Genomic DNA, 22,229 nt, shown 5'->3' with positions numbered 1-22,229 from the left:
GACTAGGCTCTTGCCATAGCCCCAGCTATGCTGCTATGGAAGGCTGATATGTGATTTGGACCCTTGCAGGATTGCCATGAAATTGAAAGCTTGTAGGACCTTTAATAATGGCCTGAGGGCAGTGATGGGACACCAAACAGTTATCTTACTGCCTGGCAGAGTGAACAGCTCTGTGGAGGCTCCTGTGGCACAATGGACAGTAGCCACAGGCTGCAGGTTCAAGTTGGATGTGGAAAAAGGAACTTCTTCAGCCAAATGGTGGTGCAGCCCTGAAACAAACCACTGGGGTGCTGGGAGATCTCTATCGGGAGAGGTTTCTGAGACCTTGAAGGACTTGGGTGGCCAAAGGCAACCTGATGTAGTGCTAGCAACAGTTGTACTCCGTGCAGAAGGCCAGATAGAAGCCTCCAGAGGTTCCTTCCCTTTTGTGTTTCTATCATACTGTTAAATCTTGGTTCCTTGAGGCTCACTTGGCCAAGTTCGACTGTGAGAGAACTGACACATCTCTGAACAACTGCTTGTTTTAGAAACACCAATGCTGGAGGATGCAGATGAAGGTGGGATCAAGCTTTGGCACCTGGTAAAACCAACAGAAGAGCCAGAGCTCCCCAAGCATCGCCGTGGGAGCTTGAGAGATCGGGAGCGAGCCAAGGCAATCCCGGAGATCTATCTGACACGTCTGCTTTCAATGAAGGTGAGAAGAAGCACAGATTGTGCTGTGCTTGGAATCCTGCCTTCCTTCATATCCCCTGGCAGATTGCAGGGATGTGTACGAAAATGAAGAGCCCCTTTGCCTGGGTTGATGCATGTGCTGGTTGTTTTCCCTCAAATCCCAGCACTGCAGTGCCAAAATTTTACTCCTACTAAGGGGTTAAGTTTTGCAGAGCCTCTGGGAGATTGAGAAGTGGTTTTATCCCTGTGTCCACCCCATGTTTGTCTTTGTGTGTCCCACAGAAAAAAGCAGTTACCCTGTGCTTTGCAGCAGTTTCTTTGGCAGCAGTGTCCACTGGGCTGCCACGTCTGCTCACCTTCCACCCCACTCAGGGCCAAGAAGATAGGACTGACCTGTTACCTGCTGCAGCAAGATGGTGCTAATAGTACACACCAGCCATGTACAGATTCAGCTGCAGTCATAAATCAGGCATAGCTCCTGCTCACATTCTCCCTTTTGCTTTATTCCAGTGCCATTGTTAAAATGACATTGTTAAAAAAAAGTTATTACTCTGCCCTGTTCTCAAGAAAGGATCAGCTTTTGGCACCCAGACTCCCCAGCATTGGGGAGCTTGCAGTAGTACCATTCCCCAGAGGAGACACTTGGCCAGGCAGTGCCTGTGTTCTTCCCACATTCACTGATTGTGCTCTTGCTGCTGAGCAAACCCCTTCTCTGTGTCCCTGTTGGGCTGAGTACAGCTCCTGGCAGCCAGCAGCCCCCTCCCCTGGGCAGTCTCTGCAGTTCAGGGCTGTTCCATCATGTTGCAGCTCTCTGCCCTGCAGCAAACCCCTTGACCTGCAGTGGCTCTGGGGACATCTGACTCCCCTCTGCATTTTGGTTTGTCCATGAGCTTCTCCCTGGGTGCTCCCTGCAGGGGAGGAGAGGTAGCTTTGGACTGGTGAGGGAAGGTTGCTGGGCAGCAGAGGGTTAACCCCTCACCACTCTCCTCTGCCTGTGCTGACTTTCTCCTGCTTGTTTCTCCACAGGGCACTCTGCAGAAGTTTGTGGATGACTTGTTCCAGGTGATCCTTAGTACCAACCGCCCCGTCCCTCTGGCAGTCAAATACTTCTTTGACCTGTTGGATGAGCAGGCAATACACTATGGGATTGCAGACCCTGAGACCATCCATATCTGGAAGACAAACAGGTATGGGGTGTTCCTGTGGGCCCCAGAGTGGGGGCACTGCTAATCTGTCTAGAGCCACCTTTGTTGACTGAAGAGGAGCAAAAGGGGAGATGAAGCAACATGTGCAGAGTGTCTTTCAGCACTGTAGCTGCTGCCTTTGCTGATACCCTGTCATGCTTTTGTCTTCCCTGCAGTCTCCCCCTGCGGTTCTGGATCAACATCATCAAGAATCCCCAGTTTGTTTTTGACGTGCAGACGTCAGATAACGTAGATGCTGTGCTCCTGGTCATTGCACAGACCTTCATGGACTCCTGTACAATAGCTGACCATAAGTTAGGGCGGGTAAGTACAGAGGGAGAAGGCATCTTGCTTGGCACAGGCAGCTGAGGAGAGCTGCCCCAGGAAGGCAGGAACTCCTGGGAAGTGCCATTGGGACACCATGCTCACTCCTGGCTCCCCTGTGCCACCGGAGCACTGGAGAGGGACTCAGTGGGGAATCCTGGGAAGGGAAGAGGAAGGAACTCATTTTGTTCAGCGTGCAAAAGAAGTTGGGTGCTCTTCATTTACAGTTTACAGCTGCTTGGGGTACAGAGCTAAACTCCATCTGGCTGTGGCAGACAGTGTAAGTCACAGGATGCATCTTGGGAGATTCAGGTTGGCCATTAGAAAAAAACTTTCACCACCAGTACCTCCTCTGTGCTGAGTGTGGAGCAGCCCTGCCACAGGTCACCAGAGATGGGATGGGTGGATCTTTGGAGGATTTCAGGAATCAGCTCTGCAAAGCCATAGCCAGTGTGACCTCATACGGGTGATCACCCAGCTCAAAGTGGAAGGCTGGACTAGGGATCCCAGAGGTCCCTTCACCAATACACCCCATGGTTCCTCAGACCGCATTACTAGAAGGGAGCCTAGTGTTTGAAGTGCCTCTCCAAGCAGAGGAAAACAATTCCTGATCCCAAATGAATGCCAGAAAATAGCAGTGATGGTGGTAGCTGCTGAGGTTAGCACACAGCACAATGGAGGAGCTTTTTGTAATCCCTTCTGGTTTTGGATGTTCAAGGACTCTCCGATCAATAAGCTGCTCTATGCCCGGGACATTCCTCGCTACAAGCAGATGGTGGAAAGGTAAGTCCTGAATGTGTGGAGTCCTAGTTTAAGCAGTAAGGAGGAGGCTGGGAGGAACAATGCACTAACTGCCTGTGTACCACTGCACAGGTACTATGCAGACATTCGTCAGACCATCTCAGCCAGCGACCAGGAGATGAACTCTGCTCTGGCTGAGCTATCACGGGTAAATAAAACTCTTTATTTCAAATGTCACCCTAGCCCCTCACCTGTGTATCTCATAAAATTTAGTGATGCAAAGATGGGATATTCCAGCTGCATGTGCAGTCCTGTTCAGAAATACTGTTCCCAGTGGCTGCTTTGCTTTGTGGCACCACTGAGAGGATGAGGGTCTGCCCAGCTGGCACTGAACAGAACAGTGTAGTCAAGGATTGAGAGCAAGGGGTATGTGTGATTTTTTTTCTTCACTAGGAAGCACTGGTGAATTCCCTTTGCTGTTGCTCTGTTAGGTGTCTCACAGTTTTGTCTAACTTCCTCTCTTATTCAGAATTACTCAGGTGACCTCAATTCCCTGGTGGCTCTACATGAATTGTACAAATACATCAATAAGTACTATGACCAGGTGAGTGTGTGTTTCCAGCAGGTGTGAACATGCCCTTCTCCTTTTACCATCCAAGCAAAAAAAAAACCCAACCCTAAATTAATAATTTAGAGCAGCCAGGCTGTTACAACATTGTGTATTGTTTCATTGGCATGTGTAACTTCCATGTCATAAGTTTGCTTTTTTATTATCAAAACTGGAAGGAGGAAATGACAAAAACCGACCTGGCTCTATCCTGGAGGCTGCTGGGATTTCATGTACATTTCTTTCTTTTTTACTTTTTTTAAACTGGTATCCAAATTTTCTACTTAAAAACTAAACAGTATAAAGATGAATTTACTAAAGATACAGTTTTCAGGTGAGAAGGGTTGTGTTCTTTTTTGCCCTATGAAATTTTATAGGTTATTAGGACAAATCTAGAATACTTGTTTCCTGGTTAATTTGAGATTAGTTACTACATACCCCAGAGAGGTTGTGGAGTCTTCTTCTCTGGAGACTTTCAAGACCTGTCTGGATCCATGTCTGAGTGACCTGCCCTAGATTTGGTCCTGCTCTGGCAGGGGGTTGGACTCAATGATCTCCGGAGGTCCCTTCCAACCTCTGCATTCTGTGATTCTGCGATACCTGCTCTAGTCTTGAGCACACTGGATTCCAGCTTGGGATTCTCCGTGTGCATGGAGTTGAGCTGGTTGGCAGTGGTGTATGCTGGAGAAAAAGGCTGCCAGTGATCTCTGTCTCATTGCAGATCATTACTGCCTTGGAAGAAGACCCGACGGCACAGAAGATGCAGCTTGGATATAGACTACAACAGATTGCAGCAGCTGTGGAGAATAAAGTCACGGATTTGTGACAGGAACAGACTGCTCTCCCCTGGCTGAACAGGGACAGTGCTGCTCCCAGCTGTACACAGGATGTCCTGCTGCCATTGGAACCAGACTCTCCAAGGAACCTGCAGGTGACATGAACAGGGATGGCCAAGGCAGTACAAAGTACAAGCGTCCTTGCATCTCAGAGAATATTTTTTTACAGGTTGTTTTTCCTTTTTAAAAGCAAAACAAAAAACCAACAAACTTGGGTTTTCCTCTGGCAGACTGTTGGGAACCTACACAGCTCCTTCCTACAGATGTTACGTGAATGTGCCAAGTTTCCGAACAATGTTGTTGAAGAGCCAGATGACAATGCTAAGCACTGGATTCCTTGGCTTCACATGGACATCCTTGCCAGTGCTGGGAGACTCCCCTGCTGCAGCTGCTCACTTCAGGATGCAGGAAGCTTTCCCCAGACTGGCAGCTGTGCTAACATCTGTTCCCAGCTAGGAAGCACTCCTGCAGTATCTCACCTGAGAAACTTTCTTGCAGCAATGTCCCCACTGGTTCTGGATCTTGGGTGTAGAAAGGAGAGCATCTGATGACAAAGGTCTCTTGCTCCCCAGTGTTCTGGTCTCTGGCACCTTGTGTGGGACACCTGCTTGGATGTAACATGCTCACCAGCATGTGTGTTTGCCCGGGGGCTACTGTAAATGGACAGCACCCCCTCACCCTTTCCCTCAGGACAAATTCAGCATGTGAGAGTCTCTGCCTGGCTCACCTCAGTCTCTGCTGACCCAGTGTGGGATCCGTGTTCCTGCTTCCTTGTGGTCAGAGGTTGCCCTGCTCTTTGGAAAAAGCACAACCAATGCCTTGTGCCACCTTCCTCCAGTGTCTGGCTGTTCTGCTGCTCTGAACTGGACTTGTAAATACCCTCAGAAAGTTAATGTATTTAAATGCTAAAGGAGAATGTTTAATTTTGTGGCTTTGAGACAAAGCTTTTCTTGGAGAAGCATCTCTGTGCACTTCTACTGACAAACGTCTGTCAGCACTGGAGCCAAGTTTTCTCCACTGCTTTGTCTGCAGGGATAACTCATAGATGTCTCTTGTAACAGCAGCTTGCTTTTCCCTGCAGCTCAGTTAGCTTAGCTAACTGAGGCTTAGCTGTGTCTTCTTCTGTTAGGTTTGCCTTACACCTTACTGACAGTTTCACTTCTCAAACTCCCCTGTCGTGGCACCTAGAAGGGTTATTTGGCAGGCTGTGAACTCGAGGAAGCCATGAAGCACAACCATGTTGTTCCCAAGGAGCATCAGATGTCCTGCAAATGGGAATGATTCATGCAAGGAAGGAGAGGCTGGAGCAGGCACAAGCACAGTTAGTTCCCAGCTGTCCCTGGGAAGCTCCTTGCTGCTCCCTCCTAGGGAGCACTCAGGATGTTTCTGTGCCTTGTGAACAGAGTACTCTGCCCTTCTGGGAGCACATTCCAATTAATAAGGTTACCCTTCTCCTTCTCATCGCCACTGCTGCTAAGTCTGGGCTGATGTCCTGCATGCCTGGGGCAGGTTGACAGGTCTCATTTCTCTGACACTTCCCTGAGGTGGGGATCACATGGGCCAGGAAGGACTAGAGCTAAAACAGGGCAGGATCATGTCCCTACCTCTCTTTCCGTTGCATAGAGCAGTAATTCCAGGCCTACCAGATCAGCCCTGTGGTATGTGCAAATGCTGTGCAGTTGCAAGGCTGTTGTCTGAGCAGTATAACAAGCTATTACTGGCCTCTCTTCCCACAGAGCCAGCTCCCTCAGCAGTATTCCCAGGTACTCTGTATGCCCACAGTACAGCCACCATTCCTGTGCCACCTCCCACTCCTGTCCTGCTGCACAGAGCAGCAGGTGAGCTGACTGGCTGCTGCCAGACAGAAAGGGAGGGCAGGGCTTGCCTCTCTTCCCAGCAGGCACCAGTTTTGGTCCTCACTCCTGCCTGACCCACCCATTTCCACAAAACTTACAGGAACTTATCGTCTCTGAAACTTCTGTCTTAAGCAGATCTGATAGAATCAGCCCAAAAGAAGCTGGGTGGAAGAAAGGAATGGCAGATGGGGAAAAAGCAGATACCACACACACTTGTAAAACCCTTTCCCTTAGGAACTGCAGGAGGTGATTCCTTGATTTGAGGCAGGTGCAAGTAGCTGAAGGAATGATGAGGAGGTGGCAGAGTAGCATTGTCTCCTTGTGCGTTGATGGGTGGACTTCCTGCTGCAGGCAGCAAGGCATAGTTTGTGGCCTCTCCAGATTGCTGAGTGTCTGCCAGAAGCCACAGGCTCTCTGCTGGATTTATGGCTCTGCAGACTGTTCACGTCTGCCCCTACTTTTGCAGAATTATCTCTGCACTTTTCCAGAACAGTGTGGCTTGGGGATTAATTCCGAATCCACCTCACATCAGCCAAGGGAGGAGGACTTGGTGGTTCTCCTGGAATTGTGGTGACAGGCTACCAGGTGTCTGCTGGGAGCACAGCCTCTGCCCATGTGGCTGACTTAGGCTGTAGGGTAAGTGGGCTCCACATCCTCTTTGCTTTTCAGTGGTGCTCCTGGATGTTGGGAATGATCTGCTTTCTTTGAGTGTATCTGTGAAAGTCTGCTTTTGTTAGAGCAATAACCAAGGCTTAAAAATAGAGCTAAATGTAGGTGGTTGATTGATTGATGGAACACCTGGAGCTTGTCCCTGCAGAGCTGGACAGGAGGCACTGCCCAGCACAGGCGCAGGGAGGGTGGAAAGCTGGTAGTGCCCATCTCTTCCCATCAGTCTGTCCTTGGTGTTCTAGATACCAGCATCCTCCTTCCCCTCGCTGGGAGCAACTTGGGTGCTCAGGCACAGCCTCTCTTCTCTCCGTCCATGCCCCTCTCCTGTGGCAAAATCCGTTACTACAACAGGGTTCTGTTGCATTTAAATTTGCACAAAACAGGTTTTATGATGAAATTCCCTACTGCAGGGAAGACTTATTTATTTCTCACGATCCTTCCAAGTTTCTTCCAGTCTCTGCCTGATTCCATGACCAGCTTCTCAGACACTCTGGAGACAGACGTTCCTTCTCAAGGACAGAGAACCCTCTCTGGATGTTCCTGTTTTCTCACAGGTAGCAAGTTCTGTGGGCACCAGCTGAGGGTGCCCTGCCACAGCAACTGTTCCCCTTCTGCAGGACACAAGCGCAAGGAGGGGATGTTGCTGCTTTCATAGTGTTCTCAGAAAGGTGGAATGTCAGGCAGGCAGTAAGATTTATTCAGTACTGCAGTCAGAGAAAGAAACTTGTTTCCCCTGTGGTCTGGATGAAAGGCTGAGAGCTGATCAGTATTAAGATAAATACCCGTTAGTGTATTTTAATGTCTCCCCTGTTGGCACGACTAAGAGTAGCTGGCACCCATGTGATGTAGATGTGAGAGTGTTTGCTCTCATCTGTTTGGTGGCAAATTTAGATTGTACCTGGAAGCTGCTTTTTTTTGTTGTTGTTGTTAATTGTAGAAATGGTGGGTAATTTTTTAAATGAAAATCGAGGGTTCTCGGCTGCTGCTGCCTCAGTGGAATGCCCTTTCTTTTCCAGGGTGTGCCCTGGTTGCAGCAAGATGCTGCTTTTTTGGTGCCTTTCTTGTCAGGATGATTCTTTTGGTTTCCAGAACACCCAGTGCGTTTGCTCTAATAGTCTTTCTCCTGGTCCTCTGTCCTGGTGGCTCTGCCCTTGTGACTTGGTGTCTCTCTGTTATGGTACGGCCTGACCTGCATTTTATGCCCTGCCACACCTTGAGTTCTCCTCAGAGCACCTGAGGTACTGTCTTTCTCAAATTGGAATTAATAATTAATATAAAAACCTTGGAAAAAAAAAAAAAAACAACTGAATTTTGTTACATAGTGTAATAACTGTTTGTAGATACTGTTCTGAGATGTAGGAATCTATTGGTGATATAAGAGGTTTTGTCTGTAAATAATCAGTTTAGAGTCCAAATGATTTTAATAAAGAGAATTCTTACACAATAATTCAATAAATTTTAATATACAACCTGTGTGTCATGCTTGTGTTGCACAATGATGCAATTGCCCAGAATCTATTCACCTCTTTTTACTCCAAAGTGGAAACTGTGCTGCTGAGCACCGGGACCTGGGAGCTGTGCTGGAACCATGGGGCTTGTCCCTCCTGCCTCCTCCTCTGTAGTCCAGGAGATAACATACTACACGTTGTTTGGAGGTAACCTTGTGCCACCTTCCACTGCCACTCCTTCATGGTGGCAGTTTGCAGAGCTCAGGTGCCCTCCCTGCTGCAGGAGGGGGAACCTTCCTTCTGCCTCTGCTGCAGGAGCCGGGCTAGAGCTGGCATGGGTGGGAGTGGGAGCACGTTCCAGCTCTGGTGGTGATTTTTCCACAGTTTTCCACAGCTTGAGATAGAGTTTATGTTGAATGGCTGTTGCCCACCAGTCTGAGGCAGGAACCAGTGATCCTACATGAGGAGAACAACTTAGTTCTTAAATTAATTGCACCGTTTTTCCCCAGACGTTAAACTGGCTCGTGGCCCATCTGTCCTGTCTTTGCCCTTTCTTTACTAGTGGAGTTTTTGGACAGCCTGCTTCTTCCCCTCTTCATGCCATGTCACCTTTCCTTAAACGTGTGAGTTCTTGCTGGCTTATCAGGGGGTTGAAAATGGCAGGTCCCTGGGTGCTGCCCGGGGCAGCCTCAGCCCCCCCTCCCGTGTTATTTTTGGTGCGGGGAAGGCAGGTGAGAGGAGAGGGGCACAGGCAGGGGGGGAAAGCGCTGCGGGAGGCCCCGACCTGGGTCTGGCAGCCGCGATCCGCGGCGCTCGGCAGCCTTAACCCCCTGCTTCGGGGCTGGGCTTCGGTCTCTGCAGTCTCGGGGAGGAAACCTGAGCTGTACGACAGCAGGGCCCCAGCGAGGGGGAGGCAGAGCTTGCCCAGCTCTGCTGCAAGGCTGCATTACTCGGCAGCGCGGGGGGGGAAAAACGGGATTTCTACCGCGTGTGGCCATTTGCTCTTCCGTGGTGTGTGGGTGCTGAGGTGTTCTGCCTCGCTGGGGCAGGAGCGGGGCTGCAGGGAGGGGGCTGCTGCTGAGGTTGTTCACAAAAAAAAAGGGGGGAAATGGGGGCTCTCTGGTTGCCAGCACCACGCTGCGTTTGTGTCTGGCTGCGTGTGGGCACTGCTGGGGGAGGCTGAGGTGCCTCGGGTGGGCAGCAGGGCACACGGGTGGGTTTTGGGAGCCTGTCCCCCTCTGCCAGGCTCGGGTCAGGGACCAGCATCGAGGCTGGGCCCAAAGTCCTGCTGATAGACTGCTGGGAGCAGTGGGAATTGCCAGGCAGCCCCACGGTTTCTGGCTCTGGGGACGGTGGAGCAGAGGGGAAGGATTTCTCTGTTTCCATCTCAGTAGAGCTGTGAATTTCCCTCTATAAATAGTTGCTGTGGAGACTGTGGAGCCACAGCAGGCTGACAGACCTGCTGCCAAGGAAGCTGGGGGAGGCAGGGAGAGGCCAGCAGTAAAGTGAACCCACCGCAGCTGTCCTAGGCCTCCTGCTATCCCGCAGCCAAGGGTTGTTCCCAGAAGCAGCGCTGTGATCCGATACCCTGCCCTGCTCCTCACCACGTCCATCCCACAATGCAGAAGAGTTTGGTCTCCCCGGGGCAGCGCAGACTAAAAGGAGAGCAGGACCAGCTGGTATCTCACTTTGAGGAGCTCCAGAACGAGCCAGATGACAAAGGGAGCAGCCTGGCCCGCGAGCTGCTGCAGGGTAAGTCTGAGCAGGGCTCGGAGCGCCGCGTGTCGACGGGGCTGCTTTGCCATTGCATGTTGGGACTTGCAGGGATGCTGTGCTCAGCAAGGGCTTGCTGGGTCTGTGTTCTTGCAGAAGATGATGTGAGTTGCTCTGGGGAGCTCTGCAATTCCAGAGGTCTGAGCACTGTAAGTCTTGACTGCTGGTGGTCAGCTCCTTACACCCTTCCATGCAGGTCAGGGGGAGTTTTCCCAGCCAGAGGCAAAGCTGGCTCCCTGCCTGTGGCTCTCGCAGACCAGGCAAGACCAGGTTGTTTTAGCTGAAGTTCTCTGACCTGGTGTAGGTCTGCAGAGAGCCAGTAGGTTCTGCATGACAGCTTTGAACGACAATAGCAACATAGCAGTTGTTTCTAGTGTGACGACATCAAGCAGTGAAGGACTTTAAAGCATTGATTATCTGTTATCACAAAGCTTAGAAAAGTACATTTCACTCTCCTGTACGAAGTTGCATAGCAACCCTCCTCATCCTTTGCCAGTGCATCCATCTCACTGGGGTGGATGGAGGTATAGTCTCACATGCCTAAGGACAGACTTGCCTCACCTCCATGGTGAGAAAGACACCAGAGCCTGGTGAGCTGCCCAAAAGTTCCATCAGCACTAAGATGTGTTTTACAGTCCGAGTCTGTCTTTGGGTCCTACTTTCCCACCCAAGTTCCCTGTTACCCTAGCAATCCACCTAGGAAAGATGCTGTTGAACTCCCAGCTCCACACACTCTGGAGTTTTCCTTTGGCAGGTGAATTGGGAGTGATATAATAAAATGTTTAAGGCTGCTGCCCAGCTCTCAGATCAGCCCCTGCTGTCCTGATGATGTGAGTGAGGAGGGCTTGGGGAGAATCTTGTGCAGGAGCTTGCGAGGTTACTGATGTGTTCAGTCAGTGCACAAATAAGGAAAATCTTGATTTCACCTCTGTTCCATAGCTAGGATGTCAGTAAGTATTTTCTGAAAAGAGTCGCCATACAGACATGCAGCATCCTGGACGGTTATGCCTAAAAAAGACTGATTCTGAACAGTGTAAATGCAACAGTTGGAGGTGTGAAAATACAAGGAGGGGGAAGGCTTTTGAGCTCCTTTCACATACTGTATGGCCTTGGGTGAATGGAGCAATGTCAGCTCTGGCAATTAGGGTTGTCCTTGACAGGATCGGAGCCTCAAGCCCAGTATGACCCTTAATCAGAAGCATGGGAGCTTGCTGGGTGCCCAAAGGTAGGCTGTGTCTCTGGCTGCTGTGCTGGAAGAGGAGCATTAGAACATGGAAAGGACCTTTAGTCTTTTGAGAAAGACAAAAGTCTGTCTCAACACCTGGGGAATGTCACTGTCCCAGAACAACTCCCCATCATGTGGGTCTTGCTGCCACCGCCACCCCCCCAGCTCACTATAACTATTTCTGAAAATCCTGCAGTGCAGATGAGCTCTTAGGTTTAGCCACCTGATTTGAAGGATTTAAAGGTCAATACTTCTACCTGTGCTAATGGTCTGCTGGGATTATTATCACCTATCGTGAGCTCTGGCAATGTGTGTCAGCCTGAAGCTTCAGCTGTACAGCAAGTGACATTTCCAAAATACAAAAGGCTGGGTTGGGAGTACCCCAGCTAGAGCAGCCTTACAGCTCTATTTCCATTAGCAACATGGGCTCAGGGCTGCTATTTCAGGTGACCGGTGCTGAAACCAATTCTACACTGGTGCTGTGGAGGCATTAGCAACATGGGCTCAGGGCTGCTATTTCAGGTGACCGGTGCTGAAACCAATTCTACACTGGTGCTGTGGAGGCAGGGAGGACAGCTGAGTCTCTCTGCAGTTGCATCAGTCTGTCTGCACTGTCTCACTGTTTGTACCTTGAGCTGCCATAGTAACAAACCCAGGAACAGCCTCCCCCTCTGTCACAGCCTCCCCCTCTGTCACAGCCTCTCGCTGGGGAGTCATGGGATGGTCAGTGATTAACCTCTGCTCCAGCCAGGGCTGGGCTGTGAACAGATGTGCAGTGGTTAAAAAGCAGATTCTGTTTTGCACCCATCTTGAGTGTGAGGCTTCTCCTGCCAGCAAAAGCCCAGATGTGTCCTCTCCTCAGCTGGGACAGGGAGTGGGAGGGATCGCTGGCTGTGGCCATGAGAGGGGATCCCACAGTCCTTGCTAAGCCCCTGAAAATCCCTGCAAGGCATGGGAAACCTGAGACTCCCACCTGGCCCTCACCTGCCCAGGATCTGTGCCCAGCCCCAGCCTGACAGCTTTCCTATTCTGAACTTGTAAAATAATCCCTGCCTCTGTGAAGTGCCAAAAGCATCCGTAGCAGCCTGGCTGGAGGGGCTGGTGAAGCAGATGGGAAGGAAGGAGGCGAGGGGAGAGCAGGGGTAGAGGAGGGAATCGATGTGCACAGCATGCAGCAGAGGTGCAGCTGCCCTGCAGCTCTCCAACCCTCTTTAAAGGAGTAAAGCACTGAAGATCACATCACCCGTGCCCCACGACGTTCCCCACTGCCTCTGTCACCTGGTGCCAGGATCTGCTGCAAGGCTGGGCCATGGAGGAGCGGGTGCAGGAAGAGGTGCCAGCAGCCCAGCGCACAGGTTAGTCCTTGGGTGTGCGGCTCCAGAGCCAAGATAGCACTGGATTCTTCCCAGGCTAGAGGAGGCTGCCAGGACCTGTCCGGCTGCTTTTCCAGCTGTCCTCAGCTGCTCTTCCAGTCCAAGAGCATGTCAGTAATGTCTCTTGGTGATGGTCCCTGCAGGAGGACACCACCCCGTGCAGGAAGGAGAGGTGTTCAACATGCGGTACCAGGCCCTGCACAAGCTGGGCTGCGGCGCCTTTGCCACCGTCTGGCTGTGCCAGGACATGAGGTGAGGGGCTGACCAACTTTCAGGGAGGTGGGGAGGGGTGACTGAGCTCCTGGGCAGGACCTGCCCCTCTTGCAAAAGCAGCAGAGTGCAGCTGCCTGTCTCAGCATTCCCCGAGCGTGGGGTAAACCTGGCAGCGAGGTTGGTGGGGTGCAATGAGCAGAGGTGGTCCCCAGAAACCAAGGAACATAAATGAGGTGGGGTCAGCCCTTACTCTGCATTGGCTTTTCTCGTTTGGACCCTGCAATGTCCCCACACTCTTGCCTTTTTCTCTCCACTCTCACTGGTCCCTGGGGCAGCTGTGGTGCCAGATGCCAGCAGCACCCTTCCCACAGAGCCCGGGGCTGGGTGACTGGGAGAAAGGGAGGTGCTGCTGGTTAGGGCATGTGCTGGCTGGCATCTGTGATTCATTTCCCAGGAGGAAGAACCAGGTAGCTGTGAAGGTCCTGAAAAGCAGGGAGAGCTTTGCTGAGGCTGCCCAGGATGAAGTCGCTCTCCTCCACTGTGTATGTGTATTCTGGGGCTCTGTGCTTTGCTCTGTGGGAATGGCCACTGAGTTCAGGTCTGAGTATCAGCCTCATCATCATCCCTCCTCCCTCTGGGTCTCAGTCTGAGGAGCTAAGTGGGAAACGGGAAAAAAAACCCAAACAAAAAATAGGGAATTCATTAAAATCACCTTGGCTCGGTGCTGGCCTCTGCAACAGGCACCTTTTCCTTCCTTCTGTCATACTGGGACAGGTGACTGTGTTCCACTTGCCCTGTCAGCCCATTTTGTTCAGCTAAGATTGAAATCCAGTAAATAGGAGGAACCTGCAAGAAGATGAGGTAGGTAAGCAACAGGAAAAAGTAGCAATGTTGTTCCCAAGCAGAAGATGGGATTATTTCTACTATGTTTGTGTCATCCCCAGCTCAGAGGGCATCGATCTATCCCAACACTAATACTGAAGTAAAAGGAAATATCTGGGAAAAAAAAAATCATGCAGGATGTAGCAAAAATGCAATAAACCTCTGAAGTCAGAAAGCTTCCTCCTGCCTTTGCTAATGAATGTGGTAATTAGGTGCCTGTATCTGGGTCTCAGCTGGTTGCCTTTGAAGGCAGCTTGACCTGCTAGTTCTAGAAAGCTTGTGCTTACAATTCTTCAAGTTTGCCTAAATACAGAGTTACATCAGCTTTAGATGTGTAAAAGCCATTACGTTTTGCATCTGAAATTACTCTGAGGCCTTTCTGCAACAGTTTGAGAAAAGTTTAGTTCACACCTGTAAATCTGTAGGCCCTATCCAAAGGGACAGGAGCCAGACTCAGTGATGCAAGAGGAAGCACCAAGTGGCACTAATTTAATGTAATCAGAGGGCTTCTTTTCTACACATCAGCACAATTGTGTGTATAGCCAGAGCCTTACCCTTGATTTATTGCTAATTCTCTGAGAGACAGACACACCTTCCGTTCAGCAGAACGCAGCTGGTTCCCAGGGCTCTTCCCAGCAGCACAGGGTGGCTGGTGCCTGTAGAGCTGCCCAGAGAGGCAACCTAGTCTCCCCTACTTCCAGGGCTGCTCACCTGTCATGCCAGCACAAACCTCCAGGTGCAGGTGGATCCAGCAGCTGCGCAATGCACCAAAATCTTGACAGTTACGGCTGTGAAGAGAAAAAAGAAGTAGGAATTGCTGCAGGAGGATCAGAGCTCTGTGTGAGCAAGCTCCTGAAACATCTTACCACACAGATGCAAATGCTGGTTCAAGAGCTGGGCTACCACAACACTTGTGCTTGGGCAGACTGGGGGGTCCACCCAGCACCCTGGGCCAGCAGCAGAGATGCAAATGGGTGTATGGACAAGCTAAGCACAGGGTGCTGCTCCCACTGAGTGCTCCTTTGGCCTACAGCAGCTTCCAGCTGCAAATTCCTTGGGCCAAGGGTGATGTCTATTTGGGCAGTAAGTCTCAAGAGGATTTACCTTCAAGAACCTGGGAGCCCATTTGGGCTTCAGCACCTACAGCCCCCTGAGACAAGAACTGCCACCAATTACCCACATGCTGTGTGAAAAACCATCTCCTCTGCTTTGTTTTTTAACCTCCCAAGTCTAGTTTTGATGCCCTCTGGCCCTCGTATGAAAGATCTGTGTTCACACCCTCTGCATCTTACAGATCTCTGCAGTATTTGCCTACAGCAAACCCTCTTTCAGCCCAAAGAGACCTACTTTGCTGTGTTTCTCCAGGCATGGAAGGTGCTCTCTACCCTGGTAGGACAAATAGCCTTTGAGTGGCCAAAGACAATCACAAGGTGTCTGCCTCTCTGCAACCCCTTGTGAGAAATTGCAAAGAGAAGGTGTGGATTTCAAAAGGTGATGTCCTAGCCTGCTACTCTCAGTCAGGGAGGGACAGGGCCATCCCTGCTCAGAGGACAAGGAGCAGAGGATGCAAAAGGGCAAAGGAAATGGGCAGCCATTGCTTCTGGGAGCAGGGAGCCATGGTCTTGAGGGAATTCCCCTCCAGCACAAGCAGAAGCACTTTCTAGCCCGCATGGGGTAAAATGAGCAGTGGGAAGTGTGCTAGCCACTGTGGGCAGGATAGGTTTGAGTTACTCAGACACTGTCAGGGTGATGGTCCCACCTGGTCAAGAGCTAAACAACACAGAAACTCATGCCTTAGTAACAGACTCTGCTTGTGTGTTTGGAGCCTGGTTTTCCTGATGTTGTTTTCAAGGGCTCTGTCATGAAGTGCCAGCTCCTGGAAGAGACAGACTATAGAACAGGGTAATACAGGTGCAAGATGTCCCAGTGCGCATATATATATGTCTCTAATTGCAGCTTTCTTGAAATCCTCCCCCTCAGGTGAGCAGTATGAAGAGGAAGGACCGGGCAGGAGAAAACATTGTCTGTTTGTTAGATGACTTCAGAATGATTGGAGAGAACGGCTTCCATATCCTTCTGCTGAGAGAGGTAGCTCTGGGTCAGCAAAGCCTGGGCTTGCCTTGGAGAGTCACAGGATGGTGTAAAACTGACTGCTGTGCTCCCATGAGGATGAGCAGACCAGTAGCTGGACTGGGCACATGGAGATGGTTGGAAGGAAAAGGTTGGATCAGGAGACACTTGGCTGTTCTGGTGAAGGGCAAAAGGCTGGTGGTAGCATCTTCTCTCTGTTAGTGAATCCCTGACTCTTTCCCACATGTATGTTTGGTATTTGAGGTGCTGGGTCCTTCCCTGCGATGTCTGATGGGTAACTACACAGCCCAAGGACTGCCTTTGCCCTTTGTGAAAAAGTCTTTACAGCAGGTGAGAACTTAGCTGGAAGTGGGTGAGGTCACCAAGGGAATGTTGGCTGGGGAACATGGCACAGTCTTCATCCTGCTGTCAGCTGCCATGAGCTCCATGGCTGCATCTGCAAAGAAAGGGACAACATGTGTGAGTGCCCAAGACGTGCAGTTTTTAAGAAAAGCAGTAACTATTTATTTTGTCTATAAGGAGAGAAAAAAACATTAAATAAGTTGTAGAGTGGGAAGTCATCACATCCCCATGAATACAGGGGCACTATGCATTGCTGCCCAAGCCTAAGGTCTCATGAGGTTTGGGAAGAAGTCACCACCAGCAAGAGTCAGTATGGTGCTACCAAAGACTGCCTGAAGTCTCTCTCAGTGCTGATGTCTTCCCAGGGCTTTCTAAATTGCTGGTTCTGTTGGCTGCTCCTCCACCCATCTTGAGGTTTTCCTGCTCAGAGCCAACTCCTCCTTCATCCCTTGTAAGGATGTGGTGTGCTGATCAAACAGATCATGAAAACCAAGTTTCTCATGTGTTGCTGGGAATAGCTAAGGGACAGGAAGCCTGAGTGAGGCCTCAGCACAGTTTAAATGACATCTTGCCTCTCATGCTGAGTTATCAGAAATCTACACACTGGCCAAGATGAAGATTTGCTGCCCTGATTCCTATGCCCTTCTAGGGACACTAAGAAAGAAAACTGCTTCCTCCTTCCTCCTATTTTCTAGAATAGCCTCTTCTTGGAATAGGCTCTTCTTCCTCTAAAGAAGCTTCACTACCACCTGAGTAAGTTACACAAAAAAGTAGTAGCATTAATCTCTGTGCCCCATTTCACACCCAAGCCTTTTGCTTGATCCATTCCCTTATCTGCTTAAATTGTAAAATCTCAGAATCTCTTTCCCCTGTCTGATCAGCACTGGGGCAGTATTTACTTCTGATTCATTCCAGTTAGCTATTTAAATCTTTCCCTGTGTTTCACAGTTACCATTTAAGGTTGGTATTTCCCCTGGGCTGGTGTTCATCCCAGAATAGAATTTGATAATACAGAGAATATTTGCCAGCCCTTTATGACTGACCAGAGTGTTTAAAAAAAAAATAAATATAAATGTCCCAGTGGCCTTTTTGCTGTTATTGATTTCTGATAGTGACTGTTTCTCTCTGGTAGGCATTGTTTATCTCTCCCCTGTGACAGGCCAGACTCTCCCTGCTCCATCGTAAGCTGTTCTTTCCCTACATGGCTCTCCTGCACTACTGTTCAGTCCTCTCTACAAACACTCACTCATAGCTCTCCCTCCTCCTGCCTGGATTGTGCTGCTCCTCCTTGTCCTTCCTTGTACAACGGGACACCTTCCCATGCCATGTCACTCTAACTGGCCCCCAACTGCCATTTGAATAATAATAGCAGGAAGGCGTGGTGGCTTGAGGATGAAATCACATGAGCAGGAATGAGTTTTTTGGGAGAAAGTTCAGCTTTGTGATGGTAATGCCTCCTCTTTCCATCTCCCAGGGCTTCTCTATCCATGCTCGGCTGCTGGGCGACGTGGGGAAACCATTTATTGCAGATAGTTATCACCAGTTACCATCATTTCTTCAACAGCAGGATGTCCACAGCTTGTATCCCCGCTGTGCCTGAGTGCTGTGAGAGTTGCTGGGGCAGGGGGCTGAGGTGGGGACCCTGGCATTGCTGACCTGGCTTTGCTGCCTGCTCACCCAGGTGCTGGCAGGGCTGCAGTTCCTGCACCAGCGCTGCCGCATCATCCACGCAGACATCAAACCTGAGAACCTCTTGCTGTATGGACGCAACCAAAGCCTCCAAAGGCTTCTGCCCAACATGCTTGACTGCAGCCAGAGAACAGATTTGAGGAGAAAGGGACCAGGTGAGCATTCCAGGGCTTTTTTAACAAGGAAAGGAACTTACATGCTTCTTGCCAGGAGGGAAATGGAGAGGCAGCAGACACAGGTATCTTAGGAAGAGTTCCTCTCTCCTGCAACGGCCACTACAAACAGTGCAGCCAGTTGAATGCTGCTGAGAGGCCTCTCCTATCTCCTCTTAACACAAATGTCAGTGGCTACAAGCTACTCAAGCACCTACAGAAATATGGTCTTGCAGGTGGGTTTGTGTGGAGGACAATTACAAATGACAGGCATCTGTTAACAGCCCCACCAATGACCTCAGAGCTCCTCCTTGCAGCTTTAGGTACTGGGTAGTCCTCGTGTCTGAAAGATTTCTGTACAAAACGGTTTGATCAGAAAGCTGTGTGATGTTTCTGCTCTTTGTTTCCCTTATTTCTGAAGTTTGTGGGAGCCTTGTATGTACTGCTAATCTCCAAGACCTTTTGAGACACGGTTTATTTGCAGAGAATGCTGTGAATATAGAATAACACATTGGGCCAGAGAGTTCCTTGAGAGATCAGCTCATCCCCCAGCAATGAGACCCTTCATATTTTCCTTTCATTATGTTCCCCCACGAGGGTGCTGTTTTGCCTCTCAGACTCTGGGGCAATCGAGGAATGCTTAATTGGTGACTGAGTCTTTCTTGGAGCAGAAAGGCACAATATTAGGCACAGCCTGACAGCTCACTGTAAAGCAGTAATCCAAAAATTACCCTTTTCCGGGGTCATATGAAAATGTAGCCTTTACAGTGCTTGCCAAGCAGGCTGTGTCCAAGGGCCGTGGCAGCCAGGACTCCTGAAGGCTAAGGAGTCATTACATGTTTTGTGTCTGACTAGTGCTGGTCGGGTGTCCTTTCTTCTGAGCCCACAGTAACCTAGGTGCTCAAGGGACTTTGCAGCAGGATGGGAGTACATGGTCACTCCACTAAAGCTACTGTCCTCCTGAGTGTCCTCAGATTTTGCCTGGATACCAGCTATTCCTTTGTGTTTCCTCAAAGAAACAGAGGTGGTGATAAACATGTTTTAGGACCTTTTAAGTTGAAAAACTTCAAAGGAAGGCTTACATCCCTCTCCTGTGGTAAGTGATGCACACCTGTGAGTTTGGAAATACCTGATTTCTTTCTGTCCTTTCCACCTAGATGGTGATCTTGGCAGTCGATTGGAAGAATCTGATTTAATGAGCATAGAAATGAAAATTGCAGATCTGGGCAGCGCATGCTGGACAGTGAGTTGGCTCCAAGTCTCAGGCCCATGACAGTGTGGGATGCTGTGTGCTTCTTTCTATCTCACCCTGGCTGCCTGTCCTTTTACAGCTATTTCATTGTGCTGAAGAGATGCTAGGTTTGGGGGGGTGTTACAGTCAGCATTTCCAGCTCAGAGCTGGGCCCTGTATTCCTGGAGACACTGTCAGCTATGGAAGTGTCTTCAGCTTGCAGCAAGTCCCTACAAACAGAAATTCAAACCTGAGTTCAGTGTGAAATGTTGGGATATAAATTCACCTTGGTGTCAGAAGGGCTCAGAATGTGCCTGCTGTGCCCAGTGCAGTGTAGCACACATATTCCATGTTGTCCTTGCTGGGAGGGAAGCTTGAGACCACAAGTGTTGCTGTTTCTCAGTTAGGAATGCTAATCCAACGGAGTTTGTTTCTGTTTCAGTACAAGCCTTTTTCCAAGGAGATACAGACCCAGCCATACCGTGCCCTGGAAGTGCTTCTCGGATTAGACTATGGCACCCCTGCAGATATCTGGAGCACGGGCTGCCTGGTAGGACTGGGACAAGGCTGTGTGTGCCTGGGAGATGACTGACACTAAGAGGCCAGGGCAGCATGACCTCAGCACCCACCTATACCTGCTGCATGGGCAGCAAGACTTCCTTGCTGCGGAGAAAGGGGCTGTCTGCACTCACTCCCTCTAGACTGAAAGTGTGCTGATGATAAAAGTCACTCTTAATTAGTTCAAGCTACAAAGCAATTCACACTCCGTGTATGTTAACTGACAGACTTGACTGAATCAGGCACATACTGGTTCTCCATTTGAAACATCCACCATGGATCAAAGCAGTGTGAATATTTCCGTATTAGGATCAGTTCTGTGTGACAGGAAGGGAAAATGGTACTAGAAGAGTTACTAGGGGAAAAAAACCTCCAGACTTATCAACACTCCTCCATTTCTAGGCATTTGAAATGGCAACTGGAGACTGCCTATTTGATCCTCAACCTGGGAAATATTTCTCCAGAGATGATGGTAGGACTCCATCAGTTTTATTAATTTCACTGACAGAAGTGTCACAATCCTTATGCCTAGATGTGTTTTTCTCTCCCTCTGTCTAGACCACGTTGCTCGTATTATTGAGCTCCTGGGAAGAATTCCTCCTCAAATTGCTTTGTCCTGGAACAAGTCAACTAAATTTTTCAGCAGGCCAGGTAAGAATTGGAGAAAAAGTTAACATTAAAAACCACTGTGGATCTCTGACGCACTTCTCCTCAGCTTTCGCCTCCAAAGTTGCATTACACAACTCAGGCTACATGCAGGGACAGAAGACCAGTGGAGATTTCATAAAGAGCAGTGACACTTCCTGCCCTGCCTACCTTTGCAATCCAGCAGCATTCCAGAGATGGATACAAAATCCTGAAAAACGGTCACAGCAAACACCCAATGGGGAACACATTTCCTTTCTTTCTCTTCTGGATTTGGAGAGAGTGGAAATACAGGCAGGAAACACCCACATAGCAGGAAGGCTAAAAAGGGTGTGTAGCTGGCTGGATGTCACCCGTTTCACTGGCACAGAATGCTGATGATCAGAAATGGGACAGTCATATCCTTCTAACATGGCTGCTAGATTCAGTCTTCTGACCCAGTTATAACATTTTTTTTTTTATTGTCCCCAATTCCTTTTGACTCATTAGGCTTGAAATCCTCATCTTTGACTTCAAGGCATCCATTACTCCATCCTGATGTCATTCAGTCTTACCCTCTCTCTGCTTCCCTGCTCACCAGCCACCCAGCCCCAGCCTACCCACAGCTCATTCAAGACCAAGGCTAGTCCCCCACGCTGCAGTACAGCCAGCACCCCTGTGCAGGATTCACACCCTTTGCTCACTCTTATTCCTTCTATGGTGCTCAAAAGAAATGAGTCAGAACTAGTTCTCTGTTCATTCTCCATGCGAACCAAACTGGCCTGACAACACAGGCCTAACCTGAGTCACTGCATTTACACCACATACTCCAGGGAACAAGGATAGCTTCTTGGTCAGTACTGGCTCTCTCCTGGGCCCCAGGGAGCTAGCAGGCACAGAACAAATTAAATATTAGCGTCTTGTGAGCTCTGGTCCTGAAACGGTCTGCTGCATTCCAGTTCGCAGGCAGACAGGCACAGGGCACAAGCTTTGATGTGGTTATTCTGGGAACACCTCCCTCACGCATGTTCTCAGCTAAGGGTTACTCAGCAACAGGGAGAGAGCAAACGCTAGCTTGGGAAGGGGGTCTCTGAGAAACACCTGGGAGCCAAACCTGCAAGGAGCTGTGCAGGTGAGGCTTACGGAGAGGAAGATTTAGAGATGGAGGGATCGAGCCTTCAGGATGTTTTGGGTGAACTGCATGAGGTGAGGAGCAGCAGCCTCGCAGGTCTAAGGAAGGTACTGTGCTTGCGATGTCTTTGCCAGGTGCTCTTCTGCGGCTCTCCAGGCTTTCCCCCCGCAGTCTCCACAGCATCCTGCAGGACCGACACCAGTGGACTCGAGAGGCGGTGGCTCCCTTCGCCGGCTTCCTCCTGCCCGCGCTGCACTACTCGCCCCAGCGCCGCGCCACAGCGGCCCAGTGGCTGCGGCACGCCTGGCTGAGCGCCCCGTGACCGGCCCCTCGCCCCGGCAACACCTCCCGGCAGCACCTCCCGGCAGCCCCGCAGCCCGCCCCGCAGCGCTGCGGCGGACAAGGTGGCTGCGGGCCGGGCCGGTCCCCCGGAGCTGGCGGCTGCTCAGCCCCTCATGGCGCGGCAGCCCCGCCGGTGCGCGGCCCGGCCCCGCCACCCCGCTTCCCGCAGCCCCGGGCTTTGTCCCGCGGCTCCTCCCGCGCTCAGGCTCCACTCCTTCCGCGTCCCTTTTGGTGCGGCCCGCACGCGGCGCTCATGGGAAGCAGC

At 50.4% G+C, this 22,229-nt stretch overlaps 2 protein-coding genes and 1 long non-coding RNA gene across 3 annotated transcripts in view; 2 read left to right on the top strand and 1 right to left on the bottom strand.

The window, feature by feature from the left end:
- PLXNB1 (plexin B1) overlaps positions 1-8,358 on the top strand; it is an 80,543-nt gene extending 72,185 nt beyond the window's left edge. The window contains exons 32-38 of the mRNA XM_051627433.1: positions 528-694; positions 1,699-1,859; positions 2,033-2,180; positions 2,899-2,963; positions 3,054-3,129; positions 3,451-3,525; positions 4,250-8,358. Coding sequence (XP_051483393.1) covers positions 528-694; positions 1,699-1,859; positions 2,033-2,180; positions 2,899-2,963; positions 3,054-3,129; positions 3,451-3,525; positions 4,250-4,354 — 797 coding nt within the window. The 3' untranslated portion in view covers positions 4,355-8,358. The remainder of the gene's footprint in view (positions 1-527; positions 695-1,698; positions 1,860-2,032; positions 2,181-2,898; positions 2,964-3,053; positions 3,130-3,450; positions 3,526-4,249) is intronic.
- Positions 8,359-9,719: 1,361 nt separating this feature from the next.
- Positions 9,720-21,944, top strand: LOC127388192 (SRSF protein kinase 1-like). The gene is made up of 12 exons (XM_051627434.1): positions 9,720-10,089; positions 12,553-12,690; positions 12,852-12,960; positions 13,376-13,463; positions 15,784-15,871; positions 16,118-16,224; positions 17,918-18,080; positions 19,235-19,320; positions 19,751-19,858; positions 20,269-20,338; positions 20,425-20,517; positions 21,757-21,944. Exons 2-12 carry the CDS (start codon positions 12,645-12,647, stop codon positions 21,942-21,944), a joined length of 1,146 nt encoding a protein of 381 aa, XP_051483394.1. The 5' UTR covers positions 9,720-10,089; positions 12,553-12,644.
- Positions 13,577-15,588, bottom strand: LOC127388193 (uncharacterized). The gene is made up of 3 exons (XR_007890332.1): positions 15,563-15,588; positions 14,396-14,591; positions 13,577-13,767 (listed from the first exon to the last, which is right to left on the bottom strand). It is a non-coding gene; the product is annotated as an uncharacterized LOC127388193 (long non-coding RNA).
- Positions 21,945-22,229: the final 285 nt, after the last annotated feature.

Source organism: Apus apus, chromosome 9 (genome assembly GCF_020740795.1).
Source record: "Apus apus isolate bApuApu2 chromosome 9, bApuApu2.pri.cur, whole genome shotgun sequence".
Lineage (NCBI taxonomy): Eukaryota > Metazoa > Chordata > Aves > Apodiformes > Apodidae > Apus > Apus apus.
Note: the sequence above shows the minus strand (reverse complement) of the source record. Positions and strands in the feature narration are given on the sequence as shown.